Genomic DNA, 14,821 nt, shown 5'->3' on the forward strand with positions numbered 1-14,821 from the left:
GAGGCCAAGAATTCTCATTTATTACTCCCATGAGCAAGGCACCTCCCCTTAACCCTTTCTTTATCCTGGGGTTAAGTCCTATTAAACTAGAGTGCACTCTCTTTTTCTGAAGTTGCATCTACCTGATTTACAGGGTCCTACAAATGTGGTAGTCATTACAGTTGACCCTTGATGAATGCGAGCGTTGGGGGCACTGACCTCCCCCCCATCAAAAATCCACATATAACTTTGGATTCCCCAAAACCTTAACTATAGTCATCCCTCACTATCTGCAGGGGATTGGTTCCAGCACCCCATGGATATACCATATTCCATAGATGCTCAAGTCTCTCATGTAAAATGGTGTAGAACAATGCATATAGGTAGCCCTTTGCACCTGTGGCTTCCTGACAATGGATCAAAAATACTGTTTTTTATTTGTAGTTGATTGAATCCATGGATGGATTAGAAACCCAGGGATATGGAGGGCTAACTGTATACTTATCAATAAAAATCCCCATATAAGTGGACCCGTGCAGTTCAAACCCATGTTTTTCAAGGGTCAATTGAATTGGTTTGTGCATGGGGAAGGGAGAAAAAGCTCCGAGCTCCATCTTGCTCCTGCTGAGTGTCACAGTAGAGACACGGAAAGATGAGACTATCAACAGGGAGGTGAATGGAGTCAAAAGCAAGGTTGGTGCAGACACACTGAAATGCAGATACTCTGTCGGCAGATGATAGGGATTGACCATGTTCATAGTTTGCTCTCTGAGTAAGAATTGTGTTTGAAAGGGACAGTGACACAGCTTGCCTGAAAAAGAGGTATATTTTAGGAGACTTTGGGTAAATACATTAATCGTCTAATGGGGTAATTGAAATGGTAGAGGAATTAGGAAGAATCTGGAATTCCTCTGCTCTTCTATACGAGTGAACTGCAAATCTGGAGAGGAAGAGAAGATTTAAATTGGTGAAAAGTTCATTTTTCTAGTGATGAATCTCTAAACAGCAGCTCCTTTCAAATTCTGTGACTGCTTTGCAAATGAGGTGTATGCTTTTATGGCATTTTAAAAAAAATGGATTTAATGGACTGAGTTCATTTAGACAGGGATATCAAATAAATGAGTGGAATTAGAATACACATCCATTTGGCCGTCAGTCATTGTTTTAAGCCACTCGACCACCCAACTTATCTAATTAAATGACATTGCAGTCCCAGGATAAAGGCTGTGATGGATAAATTAATACTTGGTAAGTACTTTAAAGGTGAAAATCACAATATGAGTAACGAGCAAGAGTTGTTCCCCTTCCTCTCCCCCCCCCCCCCGCCTGCCTTGGGCTGGAAGCGGCATCTTGTGTGTTTTCCCACTGCATCGTGAGTCACCTAGGTTGACTTTGCAGAAAACCTCCTCTCCCAAAGGAAGAGCAAGAGAGAAACAGTAATGATAGGCTTTTATTTGACTTACAAGGCAAATCAGGAAAGAGCCTGAATCTGTTCACCTCTGTACAAGGAATTATACACCATACACATTTGCTACCTATAGACGCAGGTCATATTTCACATGAATTTATACATGAAGAAACTGCACAAAAATTATCTCGTTTAAACATTCATGAAGAACAAACATTCCCCGAGAGCACTGAAGACAAATTCAGCTTTGGCTCTCCTGTAAGCTTGGCTCACCTCTCTCTTGGTGCATTTAAAGAGCTCCACAAAACCCCCTCCAAAACCAATGGGATGTTGAGGTTTATCTGCTTTGATGATGTGATTATTTTTAGTGGGAGGAGCTTAGAACTGTATATTTGAAAGTAAAGTGTGAACTGTTTGGCAAGACTCAGCCCTGTCTGGGGAAAATCTTGCTCCTCATGACCACCCCAATGGCTCCCCTGCAAAGAAGCCAACAACTTGTTCTAGGTTCCAAACTTTGCTAGGAGCTCTTTTCTCCTCACATCCAATCCTTCTCATTTATCTATGTTTTTCTTCTCCTGGATCGTTTTGACAGGGTGATAATTAGTCATGCTAAATTGTCCGGGTTGACTAATTACTGATAGTTTTGACAGGCCCCTTTGGAAAGATTGCATAACCCTAGTGTAAGTTAGGATCCAAGCCACTGGTTGCAACAGCTCCTCACTGCTCCAGATTGTAGAATATGGCACATCATTTTAAGCCCTAGAAGCACCTCACTCTCAGCTGCATCCCTAAATTGGTCACAGTTGAGAGAAGGGCATTCCCAGCATGGCTAGCAGGGTGACCTCTTACTGAGGCAGCAGGGGGAGGAGTGTGGGGAAGCTCACTGTGGGGATGGAAGGGTGAGGGGGTATTGAGGGGTAGAATGAAGTTGGATGCATCATGGGGGAAATCACCACTGCTGGATGAGATGTTGAAAATCTGGCTAAAATGGACAAATGTTCCCCTCTGATAGATTTAGATACAGAAGTCCAAGAGACTTTGAAGAGTTAATGGGAAAACAATTATTCTTATCTGCTTCCTGCCATTCTGTATCCATTGAAAGAGCAGAAGTAATTATAGATACACTGTAAAGGGTTTGAAATTATACTGCTTAACAATGCTTTCTGATATGGGCCTCCTCACGGGGCCAGAGAGCTGGTTTGTGACAGCAGGTAACAGTGTAGGGGCATGATGATGTTGTTCATAGAAGTTTCTTAAACTGAGGCATTTTGTTTCCCCAGAAAATTCACTCCAGAGAAAAGAAAAAAAAGTTAGAGTTTATACTAATTTAGTTTCTGTTGAATATTTAGCATGTCGTTCACATAGTTGTCTTAGCAGAGTAAGCTGACATTTTATTTGAAGGTTTTTGTAGTTTGCTTCGTAGGAGCCAAAAGCAGGGTCAGCACTGTAGATTAGAATCAATTCAGTGGAGGGAAAATAAACCTTTGCAATATATTTTGCCTTCTCTGAGCACGTAGCAGACATTAGCAATAATGGGAGCCCTGTCTGTGCATGGAGAGGAAGCATCTATCTCCCAGGCTCGCACCCATTCTTGCCCTGGGTTCTGTGGTCCCACAACCTTCACAGTGGGTGGGATGATTCTGGATTCATCATCTCCTAACTTTATGCTGCTATGCACAGGACATACACACGCACAGTGTTCTTTCCTTATGGAAAAGACAGGAGAGGGAATGGAGATGGAAGTTGCTGAAACATGGCTCACACCAATGAGGTGAGCAAGCCTTTCTGAGCCTGGATGCGAACTGGCTCTACCTGCTCTTGGTGGTGGCTGTGCCATCTTTGTTAAGCTAAAATTTCCCAGTTGACTGGTCTTCTCCAACTTCACGCAGTACTACAGAACAAAGGAGAGGTTCAAGACCCTTTAAAAGGTTCTTTTAGTCCACTCTGTGTGGCTCCCAGTACTTCTCCAACAAGCACGGATGCACAGAAAAACATTAAGACAAATCATTAAAAGAGCCCTGGATTTGCTGTCTATTATGACTCACTTGCTGTTTCTATGCATATATATGCTTATTACGCACTAGAGACAGAATATAGCACACTTTACTCCTCCTCTTGCCAATATAAATCATCAAGGAGATAGTACCTTCACCATACATTTGCTGCTGTTTACTATTTAGTGGAAACTCCAGATATACTGCTGAATTTTACTCAGAGTATCTTGTGTGGCCATTTATAGTTTTCACCTATCCTTCCCAGAGGCCTTACTGGACTGGGAGGCAGGAGTTGGCCTGGGTTCTAGCCCATCTCAGCCACCATCCAGCACTGTGACCTTGGGCAAGTCACCTCTTCAAGCCTCACTCCTCACTTCTGTAGATCAGAGCAGGAGGGATCTCCCCAGTCTTGAGTCTCCAAGAACTCCACTGATGTAGTTTTCAGCAAAAATTGGGTTGAGGCAATTGAAAATCATGCCCACAACTTGGAAAGTTGCTTTAAAGGGAAGGCAACTTTTCAACATGTGGCTTTTTTTTAGTTCTGTGATTTAGTTCTGTGATTTAGCTCCTCCAAAGATTGAAATGATTTAAGCCCCTAAAACATCTGAGGGAGCTGGCCAGAGTGCTGAACTCAGACCTTGCTGGTTGCACAGCTCAGAGAACCCACACCCTGCTGGTCAGCAATAGTTCCCCCAAGACAGATGCAGACAAGAATGTTCTCAGCAAGCTCCAGACTTATGGCATCAGACATATAAACAGCTAGTGGAATTTGGAGTACATTGCATTTGACAGTTCCCAGACCTGTTAGAGCTATTTTTACTTAGGAGAGTTTGGGAATAGTTGTGGAGAGAGTGCACTGCAGTTCAAATGAATATTAATAGTGTGGGTCTTGGAGCAAAGAAAATATTTCCTTCAGTTCAGCAGTTGGTATGTATCCAAGAAGGAAAAAGTTCCTTGGTGTTAAAAAGCTTGGGGCATGGGGGGTGTGATGAACCTTCTGAAATCAGGAATCATCTGTACCAGCTGGAAAAAGAACTCTACTTACAGTTTAAAACAAATTGTCTGAGCTTCCCATGTGCATCCTAACTAAACACTCTCTCTTCACAATTCCTCCCCTCAGCAATCTATTTCTCGCCGATAATATCAATGTGTCTTTGTCGCTATGCAGTGTATTAATGATTCTCAAAATCTTCCAGTTTATCCAAAACTGAAACTCGTGCACCAGAGCCATACCCCCACCCCCACCCCAACAACCCACCGGTGCTCACCTCCCCCTTCCCCACTCCAAAGAGGAAGCCAAATGAGTGATGCCTATGGGGCAGTTTGCCCTTATCCTAGGGGAGCACCTCTCTACATTTTCTCCACCAAGGAGGTAGTCTGCACAATTCCTTTCTTTAGCGCGGGATCCAACTTCCCTATTAACATAGACGCAACTCTTCACTGAAGCTGAAGTATAAGAAATTTTCTGCTTGATATGTTTTATGTCCCATTATTATTTCTCCTGCATATCACATGCTTCTCTGAGGGGCACAGGAGGATGTGTCTGGTGTAAAGTTGGGGGGAGGTTCCCCACCACTTAAAAAGGAGAAAGAGGGAGAGATGGACTCACAAAGGAATTCATCCAAAGCCTCTCCCCCTGCCCTCCCAGCTGAGACTCCCAGGAGTTCTCTCTTGCCCTGGAAATTTCCTTTGCATCCAGGCACTCCATTGCCAGCCTCTCGGGTTGGCTGCTTCTCTTTTGTCTAGGTCTCTGCAGTGCAGCTACGTGTCTGCTTTCTCATCATGGCTGGGACAGGATTGATAGGTTTCTGCTGCTCAGTATTTACGGGGTGAGACTGGAGGCAGGGCAAACACTAATTAGCTCGAAGTGTAGAGGAGTCCAATCAATGACTACCCCACTCCCCCAAACAACATCACAACCACCACAACGATCTAGCTCTTATTTTCACCAGGGAGGAGAAATCAGAATTGCACATTTGCACATACAGACTATTCATAGCCATGAAGAAAAATGAATAAAGTCTATACAAGCTCTCAAGTTGGGGGTGGGGGGGTGTTTAAGGGAAGAAGCCAGAGCAGGGGTAGCCTGCTTCCATGGTAACAGTGGGGACTGGCAGCTGCCCCTCAAGAGTCTCTTCTTGGTCACATCCCCTAAAGTTAGCACAGCCAAACTCCCATGCAAGATACATAATCTGGTCTGAAATAAAAAGTATTTCCACGGCAAGGTGGAAGCACTCTCTCTCAGCCCTCTGGGTTCCTGACAGCGGCAGGTAATCTACACCCCCAATGCACATGTTCCTAAAGTTCCCTAGATGAACCCCAGAGGATACGTGAACATCTCTAGAATTCAGAGCTCACACCCAGGGCCGGGCTCCTTGGCAGTGGGCCTGCCCTGGTTCCCTGGGCATGGCAAGAGCAGGCACCAAAGCAACCCAAACGCCCAGGGGAGAAGTAGGCACCCAAAGGAATCCTTTGAGCGCCTTCTCAATGGTCACCTTTAACACCACCCACAGCCATTTCTAGAAACAGCTGCTGGTCAGCCCAAACAAAGCCCCCCAGAGAGGCTGCGTGGTGAGATGAAGGGGCAGGCTGAGGGAAACAAGCAACCCAGACATGCGAACAGCAACCCTTAATGAGGCAGATGGGGTGGTGACCCCAACCCGAGGCAAGCAGTGTTGGCTCGCATTACCCAAACCCTGTTTGGCTAAGGTTATATCAGGTCCTTTCAGAACTACCTCCTCTGACAAGCCACAATTCCACTAATGCGCCATTGACCTTGAGTTTGAGTCTGGGGCTGATTTGCTGCTCTGTCTGGGGGAACCCCAGGGGCCTGTGGCTTAACGGGAAGAAATCCTCATTTTAGCAGCAATCGTTTTTCCTTTCCTACCGCCACAGTGATCAAATTAGCATGCTGCTTCTCCTCAGAGAAAATGTGTCCACAGGTCCCAGGAGGCTCTGCTCATTTGCCTGTTTGATGGGTTGGGGAAGGGGAAGCGGGGATGTATGCGTGCATGTGTCCCTCCCTTCCCCCACCCGGGGAGAGTCCCCCACCACCACCCCAACCTGGGATGGCCACCCAGCCAGCAGCGGGACCACAGGGAGGGCAGGTGCTGGAGTCTTAGCTGCAGGAAGCCTGGCAGGTGGCTGCATACACGCTGCTACCCACCATGCCCCCGCTGCTCAGGCTGCTGGTGGGACACTTGAGGGGCTTCATGCTGCTGTCCCTCTGGATGTGCAAGTGCTCGAGTCGCCACCGTTCCCAGCTCTTCCGAAACTCCATCTGGACCTTCCATGGGAAAAGGAGGGAAACAAAAGCCATCATGTAAACCAACTGCCCACAGAACGGCCCCATTATTACATTAGTAGGGAAGGGAAAAAAATCCGCTGCATTATATCAAGAGACACAAGTCAAGGCCTTCGGGCACCTAAATTAATATCCCAATAAAATTGTTTATTGTTGTCTCCTATTTTCCGCCTCTCCTCAGGAGAGAGATGGGCTTGATGATTTAATTGGTTTCTTCCATCTCTAAACTCTGTGACTCAGCTAAGTACCTTTTACAATCCATCACAGCATTATTTAACGTAAGACAGAGTGAGAGAAATGCAGGGAGATGGGAGACAGGAGATGGGAGACAGAGGAAGAGGAGAGAAATCTGACTTTAGAGTGCACCTTCCAGGTTTCAGCTTGGACGACTGAGAAGAGCAACAGCACACCTGTAACCCTCATGGTGCCCACATCGGACTCTTCTAAATTCCCCGAGGGCTTTTGTCCAGGTCCCAGTGCCTCACGGGGATGAAGGAGGACGGGAGAAAATGAGACTAAGACTGGTAGCATCAGTGACGAGGAGGCTGCAGACGAGGGCTTCTCAACCTGAACTAATCCCATCCAGGGACTAGTCCTAGCCCATGGCGGTTCAGCCCAGGTGAATTCGGCCGGCCATAATCCCTGCTATGCTAGGCTCAGGTGTCCCATCAGGAAAAGACTTCTCAAGAGGACTGATGCTTCGGGACCAGGTAGTTGGGTAGAAAGCTATAAATCCAACTAACACTGCAGAGCAGCAAATCACTTAGGGACTTGTTGTAATGCCATGACCTCTCGTGATGGCCAGTGAATCTGGTCTCCCAGAGGGGGCCACTGCAACCTGCACAGCTAGCCCAGGGCATCTGGAGTGCTCTCCCGGCGTAAGTTCTCTCTCCAGAGCTTCTCTGATGTCCCCCACCCTTGCCCGCAGTGGAATGTCCAGGGCCTAAGCCCTCCCTTTCAGATCCCGGCCACCAGGATGGCCAGCTGCCAGCAGCTGTAAGCAGCACACTGACACTGTTGCCATCAGGTCCTGTATACATGCCCCTCTTCTCCATCTCCTGTGAGGGCTGTCATCCATCTAGCTAAGCCCATCAGGATGCCTGGTGTGGCCACATGCCATCCCTTAAGAGAACTTGTTCTGCACTGAGCAGAGCTGAGATGTCCAGAACCTGCCAGCCAGGATGGCCTCAGGATCCAAAGCAGTGTTGTGGAGCCAGGCTGGGGTGTTGGGGGCAGGTGAAGTAGACACTAGCTATACCCCACTTCTATGTGCTAGCTCGTTGCCTGGCTTAGAGAGTGCGGTGTGGACGCCAACAGCTGGGATGGGGATGCCTGAAGACAATGATGGCCCTGCTTATGCGGCAGCAGGGAGGCCAATCCTGCCCCACTGCCCTTAACTGGGGCAAGGGTGGGGAGATGGAAAGCTGAGGAATGCCCACGGGAAGATGCCTCAGAGACCGAAGAGGTTTCATGGGTGTCAGCAGCAGGACCGGAACTTCTCAGCATGCTGATACCGGTGTCTCCTCTGTCCCCATTTCCCTCAGCGGTTTTTCTGAACCTCAGCCACAGTCCCCGTAACACAATCGTTATTATTTTAGTTAACTTTCACAGCAATCCTGTGAAGCTCCTGTTATGATTCTCCATTTAAAAGTGAGGAGACTGTGCTGTAGATATAAAAAAAGTTTTAAAAAATAAGGGATTGTAAGCTGACAAGGTCCTTGCAATCTGTGAGGTCAACCAAGGGTTGCCTCGCCTAAAAAAAAATAAATATAAAAGAAAATAAAATAATAAAAGAAAAGAAAAGAAAAGTGAGGAGACTGAGGTGCAGACTATTTAAATATTTGAACCTAGATCAAGGCTGACTCCAAAGCTGGTCTCCTAATCACTGGCCCCCTGCCCCCCATGACTCTTTCAGTCATACTTGTTTCTGGCCGGGTCTCCCCCAGACTCAGCTGGGAGTGCTGTGAGGGCTGGCACCACATGTGCAGAGCACCATGGCTCTGGAGTCAAGAGCCATGGTGAGAAGACAAATGCTACCACAAAACCACTCCAGGCCTCCTCTCTCCATCGGCAGCTGGTGCAGGCCTTGGCTGGCACGCGAGACCAATGTCCAGGCCATCTTTTCCCTTCAGGTCACAAGTACCTGGCATTGCCATGGCAACCCTGGGTCTGGAGAACAGCTCTGTGAATAGAGGCCTCAGCCCAGGAGCCATGCGTGCTTGGTGACGTGTCTGTCCTTGTGCCTGGAGGAGCCAGGGCACGAGGTGTCTCCAGGAGAGTTTAAAGGAATTGGGTTGTGCACTTCAACAAGGCAGCCTCACTGGGCCACTGAGCAGCGCTCCCTGGACCCCATGACACAAGCCTGGGAGAGCCCCAGGGTAGAAGCCAGAAGGGAATCTGGTAATTCAGGGGTCAAGTTATTCGCCAAGGGAAAAGTGGGATATGTGCCCATCCCTCCTTCCTTACAGAGCTGGGCCAGCCTTGGTGGGGGGCAGGCAGTGAGGCAGGAGGTAATAGGTCGACTGGGCTTTGAGAAATGGAATCAGGAGAAAAGACCGAACCAGGGTCCAAGTGATACTCTCTACATAAGTGGTAGGGAAGCCACTGCATACATGCACACAAGTGGGAGTATAGTGAGCGTGTGGTACCAGCATGGCTTTGGGGAAAGGGAGTCAGAAGTGGGAAACCGGGGGCTGAGGGGGGTAGAAAAGGTGTGAAAGTGGCAGTAGTAGCCTCGTTCTCTCCTCACAGGCCTCTGTTCCCATCCCACACAAGAATCCCTGCCACCCTGCCCCTGTCCCCTGGAAAATAAAGAGCATAGGGCCACAGAGCACATCACCCATCTGGCTGAGAACCATGCCTGAAGAAAATGCCACCCCTCTGAGTGTCCTCTACACTCACCTTCTCTCCTTCCTTGTCTTACCCCATTCTGAATCTGGCCAGCCCTCTGAGACCTGCCCATGGGAACAGCCAGAACCTAATAATGGGCCACCCTTTGCCTGGTTCTACCTCTACCTCCCCAGCCCAGCAGCCCTGATGCATTACTAGGGCTCCCTCCCACAGCCTGCTAACTCTACCTACTTCTAGCCATTGAATTGGGGCTATTCATTTCACTTTGCTGAGCCTTAGTTTTCTTGTCTATAAAACGGGGCTGACATCTGCTATACAATAAATAATAAAACACTTGAGCTACCTTATACACAGCAAGTGCTCAGAAAATATCGTGTCCTCTCTTTTTAGAGATCTGAAGTCCATGTGCTCCAAGCATTATTACCTCTATTTTGTAGATGAGGAAACTGAGGTTCAGAGTGGGCATGTAACTGCCCCAATGAGCTTAACAGCTCATTAAGTGATGGGGTCTAGATAGGAGCAGAGCTCTGATACCAAAGACCGCAACCTTGCATTTTCCTGCTACATTACATTGCTTCTTTGGACGATCTCACAGGTCCCTGAAATACCAAGATCCCCACCCACTTATCCCCCCCATGTCCTCCATACCCATAGCAAAAGTAAAATTTGTATTAATGTGCTGACTTTTAAGATCTCTAAGCTCCAGGATCCCAGACTCAGTGACACAGAAGCCACTCTTTGACGAGCAGTGTCCCTGGGTCATCTGAGCTCTAGCCCCACTGATGAGAACCCTTACCTGGGCCTGAAGAGAGTTAAGAGTCTTTGGTTTCACACCACCCCCAGACTGTGGGGTATGGGAGTGCCTACACTCTTTTTCCTGCGAAGGGTTAATCCTCTTGTGGAAACTTCCTCAGGTGGCTATTGTGCTGTCTGTATAACTATTGTTTGTTTTCCCTTCTGGAAAGAATTGCGGGGGTGGAGACTGTGGCGTGTGTGATATCCACTTTGATGGCTTGGGGTTGCTCCTACTCCAGCACAAAACTGGGTACCTCAGAGCAAGGGGCCTTCCCCAGGCACCCACAGAGAGCTGACCGCACTTCAGGTGCTGTCCTACAGGGTCAGCGAGAACCAACTCTCTCCTCCCAGCCCAGCAGCCAGAAGGCCACCAAACAAACTCATCCCCTTTCCTCTGGTGGACAGAAACTCTTGTCTGGCCACAAAGAACAGGGTGCTTTCCTCTTTGGGGCAGAATTTATTTGAATCCTGGCTCAGCACCTATTTCCAGGCCAAACCTGGGCCACGTTTCTTACTCTCTCTGCTCTTCATTATTCTCACGTATAAGAAACAGGAATACTGAAACCAGAATTTTAGCCTGGATTTTGTGTGTGTGTGTCGGGGGTGGAGCGAGGGAGGAGCGGGGGTGGGGGGGCGGGTCAGGCTATAACAATGGAATGAGTGATTATTAAAACCCCAAGGCTGTGACCTGGGCGTGTCTGTTGAACCACTGTGTAACAGTCACCACCACCTGTTCACTCAAGACCTCTTTAACACGAGGTTGGGTCTTTCCCAAGCTCATATGTGATTAGAGTATGCCTGCACGTGTGTGTGTGTGTGTGAGAGAGAGAGACAGACAGACAGACAGACAGACAGACAAAAACAGAAAGACACTTGCACAGAAACAAAATACATGGACAAGATGCCTCCTCAACTCCAGTGCCGCAGTTGGGCAAGTAGGAGATTGAGCTGAAAAGACTGATGGGAGTCCCCACTGCACAACTCCAGAACAGCCAATGGTAGCAGCCCAGCAGGGTCCCCCACATCTCTCTCAGGCCTTACCTCGCTGTTGACAAAGCAGTACAAAATGGCCACCATCAGCCCCTGGAAACAAGAGTCATGTCAGCGGAGAGGAAGCAGGAGGAAGGCACCCTAGTCTGAAGCTCCTTGGGGGCTCTAGTGCCAACATCCCCATCCTCCGTTTGGGCAGCCCCAGAGATGGGGCTGGTGGGCTCCTTCTCCTTTCCTTTTTGGAGGAACAAGGAGGACTCTTGCTCAGATACTGCAGAAACTCTTCGACCACCCTCCCTTTGAGGAGGCCTGACCCAAGAAAGTACACACCTCTGACTGTTGGGGAATTTTCCTGCCTTGGCCTCATTCATTCACTCAGGAGACACAATGCTCCAAAACTATGGTGTTTGTGTGTGTGTGTGTGTACATGTGTGTAAGTGCACACACATGGGCCCACATGCTGGTGGCCATCCCATAAGCCTCCTGAGGGGCTGGGACCAGTTTCTTATATTTCTTATATTTCTACAACCTCATTGACACTCGTGCCCCTCAGCATCATCTAATACTAGTGGAGAGGATCGATTCTTGGCTTTGGAAACTACGTGACCCTGCTAATCTTGTATTTAAGCCTCTGAGCCTGTTTCCTACTCTGTATAATGGGGGAATCCCGCACGCCTCCTGGGGTTCTGTGATGATTAAATGCACAGTGTGTGTAAAGCAGCTGGCAGGGCACTCATCACCTAGTAGCAGCCCAGCAGACGGCGGTTGCAATGCCAAGCTGGGTGCCCGCAGCTACGTCTGGGAATACTTCTTGTCCAATGTGCTTACAGAAAAGACTGGCCTGGGCATCAGGACACCTGGGGATTCCAGCTCTGACTCTGCTCCAGCCATGTAACTTTGGGCGAGGGCCACTTTCCCCCAGGCCTTATGACACCCATTTCTGTGGTACAGACTGGTCTCTGCCCCACCTCCACTCTGAGACTTGAAAGAGAGAGCCCCCAGCTGTGAAGTCACCTGGAAGGAGGTGAAGGAGAGCTCTGTGAGCAGCTTGATGAAGCGCAGTGTCCCCCGGGCGTGCTCATCCATCACGAAGGCGAAGATGACCTCGTGGGTCCCCAGCAGGGGGATGAGTGTCAGTGTGGACTTGGCAAGTCTGGGGGCGGGGTGGAAATGTAATTCTGGACCGCTCCCATGGACTCTTCTCCCCTTTCTGTGCCCTCAGCTTCCGCCAAGGCCTGGCATCTGGGTTACAGACACCCTCACATTCCAAATACTCTGATACAGGCTGCTTGGAAGGAAGGAAGTAGAGGTTGAGACCCCCCAGAAGCCCAGGAACTGCCCAGGTACAGCGATGAGGGCAAGACTTGGGGGCCCAGGCCAGGCCTGGGTGGGAGAAGGTCAATGTAGGGTTCTGAGCTCAACACCCCAGGATCTCTGTCTCTGAGGGAAGGAAGGGCTGAGGGTGCCTAGCAATGCCAACTGTTACATCACCTGCACTTGATGTCTGTCTTGCACATGAGATTGGCTTTCAGTTTGGACACCACAATGCAGATGACTCGGATAAAGATGAGGAAATTCACCTGCAGGGCAGATGGGTGAGTGGCTGGAAGCCCTCTCAAGATGCTCGCTCTTCCCTAGTCCTTCTCCCAGCACCACCTCAGGCCCATCAGAACGCCCGCTCCCACCCTCATACCACCACTCACCCCAATGGCAAAGAGAATGGGCAGCCGGATAATGAGCCAGTAATTCATGTTCGAGTTCCTGGTCCAGCAGCTGGAGAGGGGAGAGAGACACACACAGGTACCCAGTTGGACATAGACTCCAGCTCACAGTGCAGTTACAGGGGAACACAAGTACACATGGGCATACAAAGTGACACACACAGAGCCACATAAACAATGCCAAGAGGAGCTACCCAACAACCAGTCCCACAGACTCACACAAAGCTCTTGTAGCCACACACACAAACACAAACAGAGTTCTAAATATACAGTCACACAGAAAGATATACACGGTCCTTTTATAAACCTATAAACAGCCATTTGTGTACCCAGCATCATACACAAAATAACACATTATTTACAATATTACAGAAGAAACTGCAATGGGACACCACACGCTCCATCAGGCCCCGCATCATTTGTCCTCATACAATCCCAGGGAGGGTGAGGAGGGTAAATTAGAGAACTGAAGTCATAAATTAAGCTCTGGTCCCTCTCAACAGGTCATAGCCACACACTCCAGGGGCCAAAAAACCCCATGGGGTTTGAAAATGGGGACCTTGGCACACTCACCCCTTGGAGTAGGACACTCACCCCTCATCCTCATAGAGGTACTTGACAATGCCCCAGGGGATAACAAACAGCAGGGGGACACCTAAGAGGAGAGAGGGAAAGAGAGACAGAGGGAAGAGGGGCTGGCAGGCCAGAGCCACCGCCATGCATACGCAGAAGTCTCTTCTACCTCCAGCGTGTCTCCTTGCCTGGCCCCAAACCACACTTTTTAGCACGTATGAAACTAGGCTGGTCTGGGTACATGAAGAATGGAGGCAGCAAGAACCACCCCCACCACCTCTGACTCCCCGGACACTTCCTTAGAGAGAGCTCCCTACCACATGGTGGGTGTGTTAGAGTCCTCTCCGGTATGCCCCTCCCACGGGCCAGGCACACTGTCTGGGTTTGCCCCTAGGGTTCTGGTTGAGACACAAGGACACAGACCACAGATAGCTGAGCCGCAGAGCAAAAGGGCCACGGAGCAGGGAGGACATGCTGGATGAGGTGGTAACAGGCTAACTCTGATGCCCTTCCCCCACTGCCTCCATCCACATGCCCATCTCAGTCAACTGTTTCAGGTTCCAGAAGCCCCATCGGTCATCCATTCCCTGGCTGCATGCACTTGCAAGTGGTTAGGCAGAGCCTGGAGTAGAGAGATAGGAGCCTAGCCTTGATGCTGGCGGCCCAACTAACTGTGCACAGTGGCCCACAATAACAACAACTACAATAACAGCAGCGCTTTCTACTTGGCTGGGACTTAGCCAGGATGGTAGCAGCCTCTAGGTCGGCCCCCAAAGATCCTCACCTCCTGGTATTCACATGCTGGCGTGGTCTACATATCAGGATTGGTCTGTGTGACCAATAATGCACAGCTGAAGGGATGGCATGTCACTTCAAAGATTAGGTTATAAAAAACCTTCTTTAAAAGTTAGAAAAGGCTTGTCTTAGGCTCTCTCTCTCTCTTTCCCTCTCTAGTTGATCACTCTCTCTGGGGACACCTGTTGCCATGTCATGACGACACTCAGATAGCCTACACTAGGGCCCCTGTGACAAGGAATGGAGGCTTTCAGCCAACGGCCGGCATGGTCCTGCACTTCCTGCTGACACCTTGTGAGTGGGCTTGGAAGTGGCTCTGCCAACCCCATTAAGCCTTGAGATGACAGCAACCCTGGTTGACAGCTTGACTGCATCTCTGTTAGAGACCCTGAGCCAAGGGGCTGCAGTTAAG

General features: G+C 49.1%; 1 protein-coding gene across 2 annotated transcripts in view; it reads right to left on the reverse strand.

The window, feature by feature from the left end:
• Positions 1–1,411: 1,411 nt before the first annotated feature.
• GLP1R (glucagon like peptide 1 receptor) overlaps positions 1,412–14,821 on the reverse strand; it is a 37,746-nt gene continuing 24,336 nt past the window's right edge. The window contains exons 8-14 of one of the 2 annotated variants that reach the window (XM_039856102.1): positions 13,636–13,696; positions 13,024–13,093; positions 12,812–12,900; positions 12,335–12,473; positions 11,372–11,413; positions 6,548–6,667; positions 1,412–6,348 (exon numbers count right to left, since the gene is read on the reverse strand). In XM_039856102.1, the coding sequence (XP_039712036.1) occupies positions 6,280–6,348; positions 6,548–6,667; positions 11,372–11,413; positions 12,335–12,473; positions 12,812–12,900; positions 13,024–13,093; positions 13,636–13,696 (590 nt within the window). In that variant the 3' untranslated portion in view covers positions 1,412–6,279. The remainder of the gene's footprint in view (positions 6,349–6,547; positions 6,668–11,371; positions 11,414–12,334; positions 12,474–12,811; positions 12,901–13,023; positions 13,094–13,635; positions 13,697–14,821) is intronic. The other variant, XM_039856103.1, reaches the window with a different exon arrangement.

Source organism: Pteropus medius, unplaced genomic scaffold (assembly GCF_902729225.1).
Source record: "Pteropus medius unplaced genomic scaffold, Ma_sr-lr_union100, whole genome shotgun sequence".
In the NCBI taxonomy this organism is placed as follows: Eukaryota; Metazoa; Chordata; class Mammalia; order Chiroptera; family Pteropodidae; genus Pteropus; species Pteropus medius.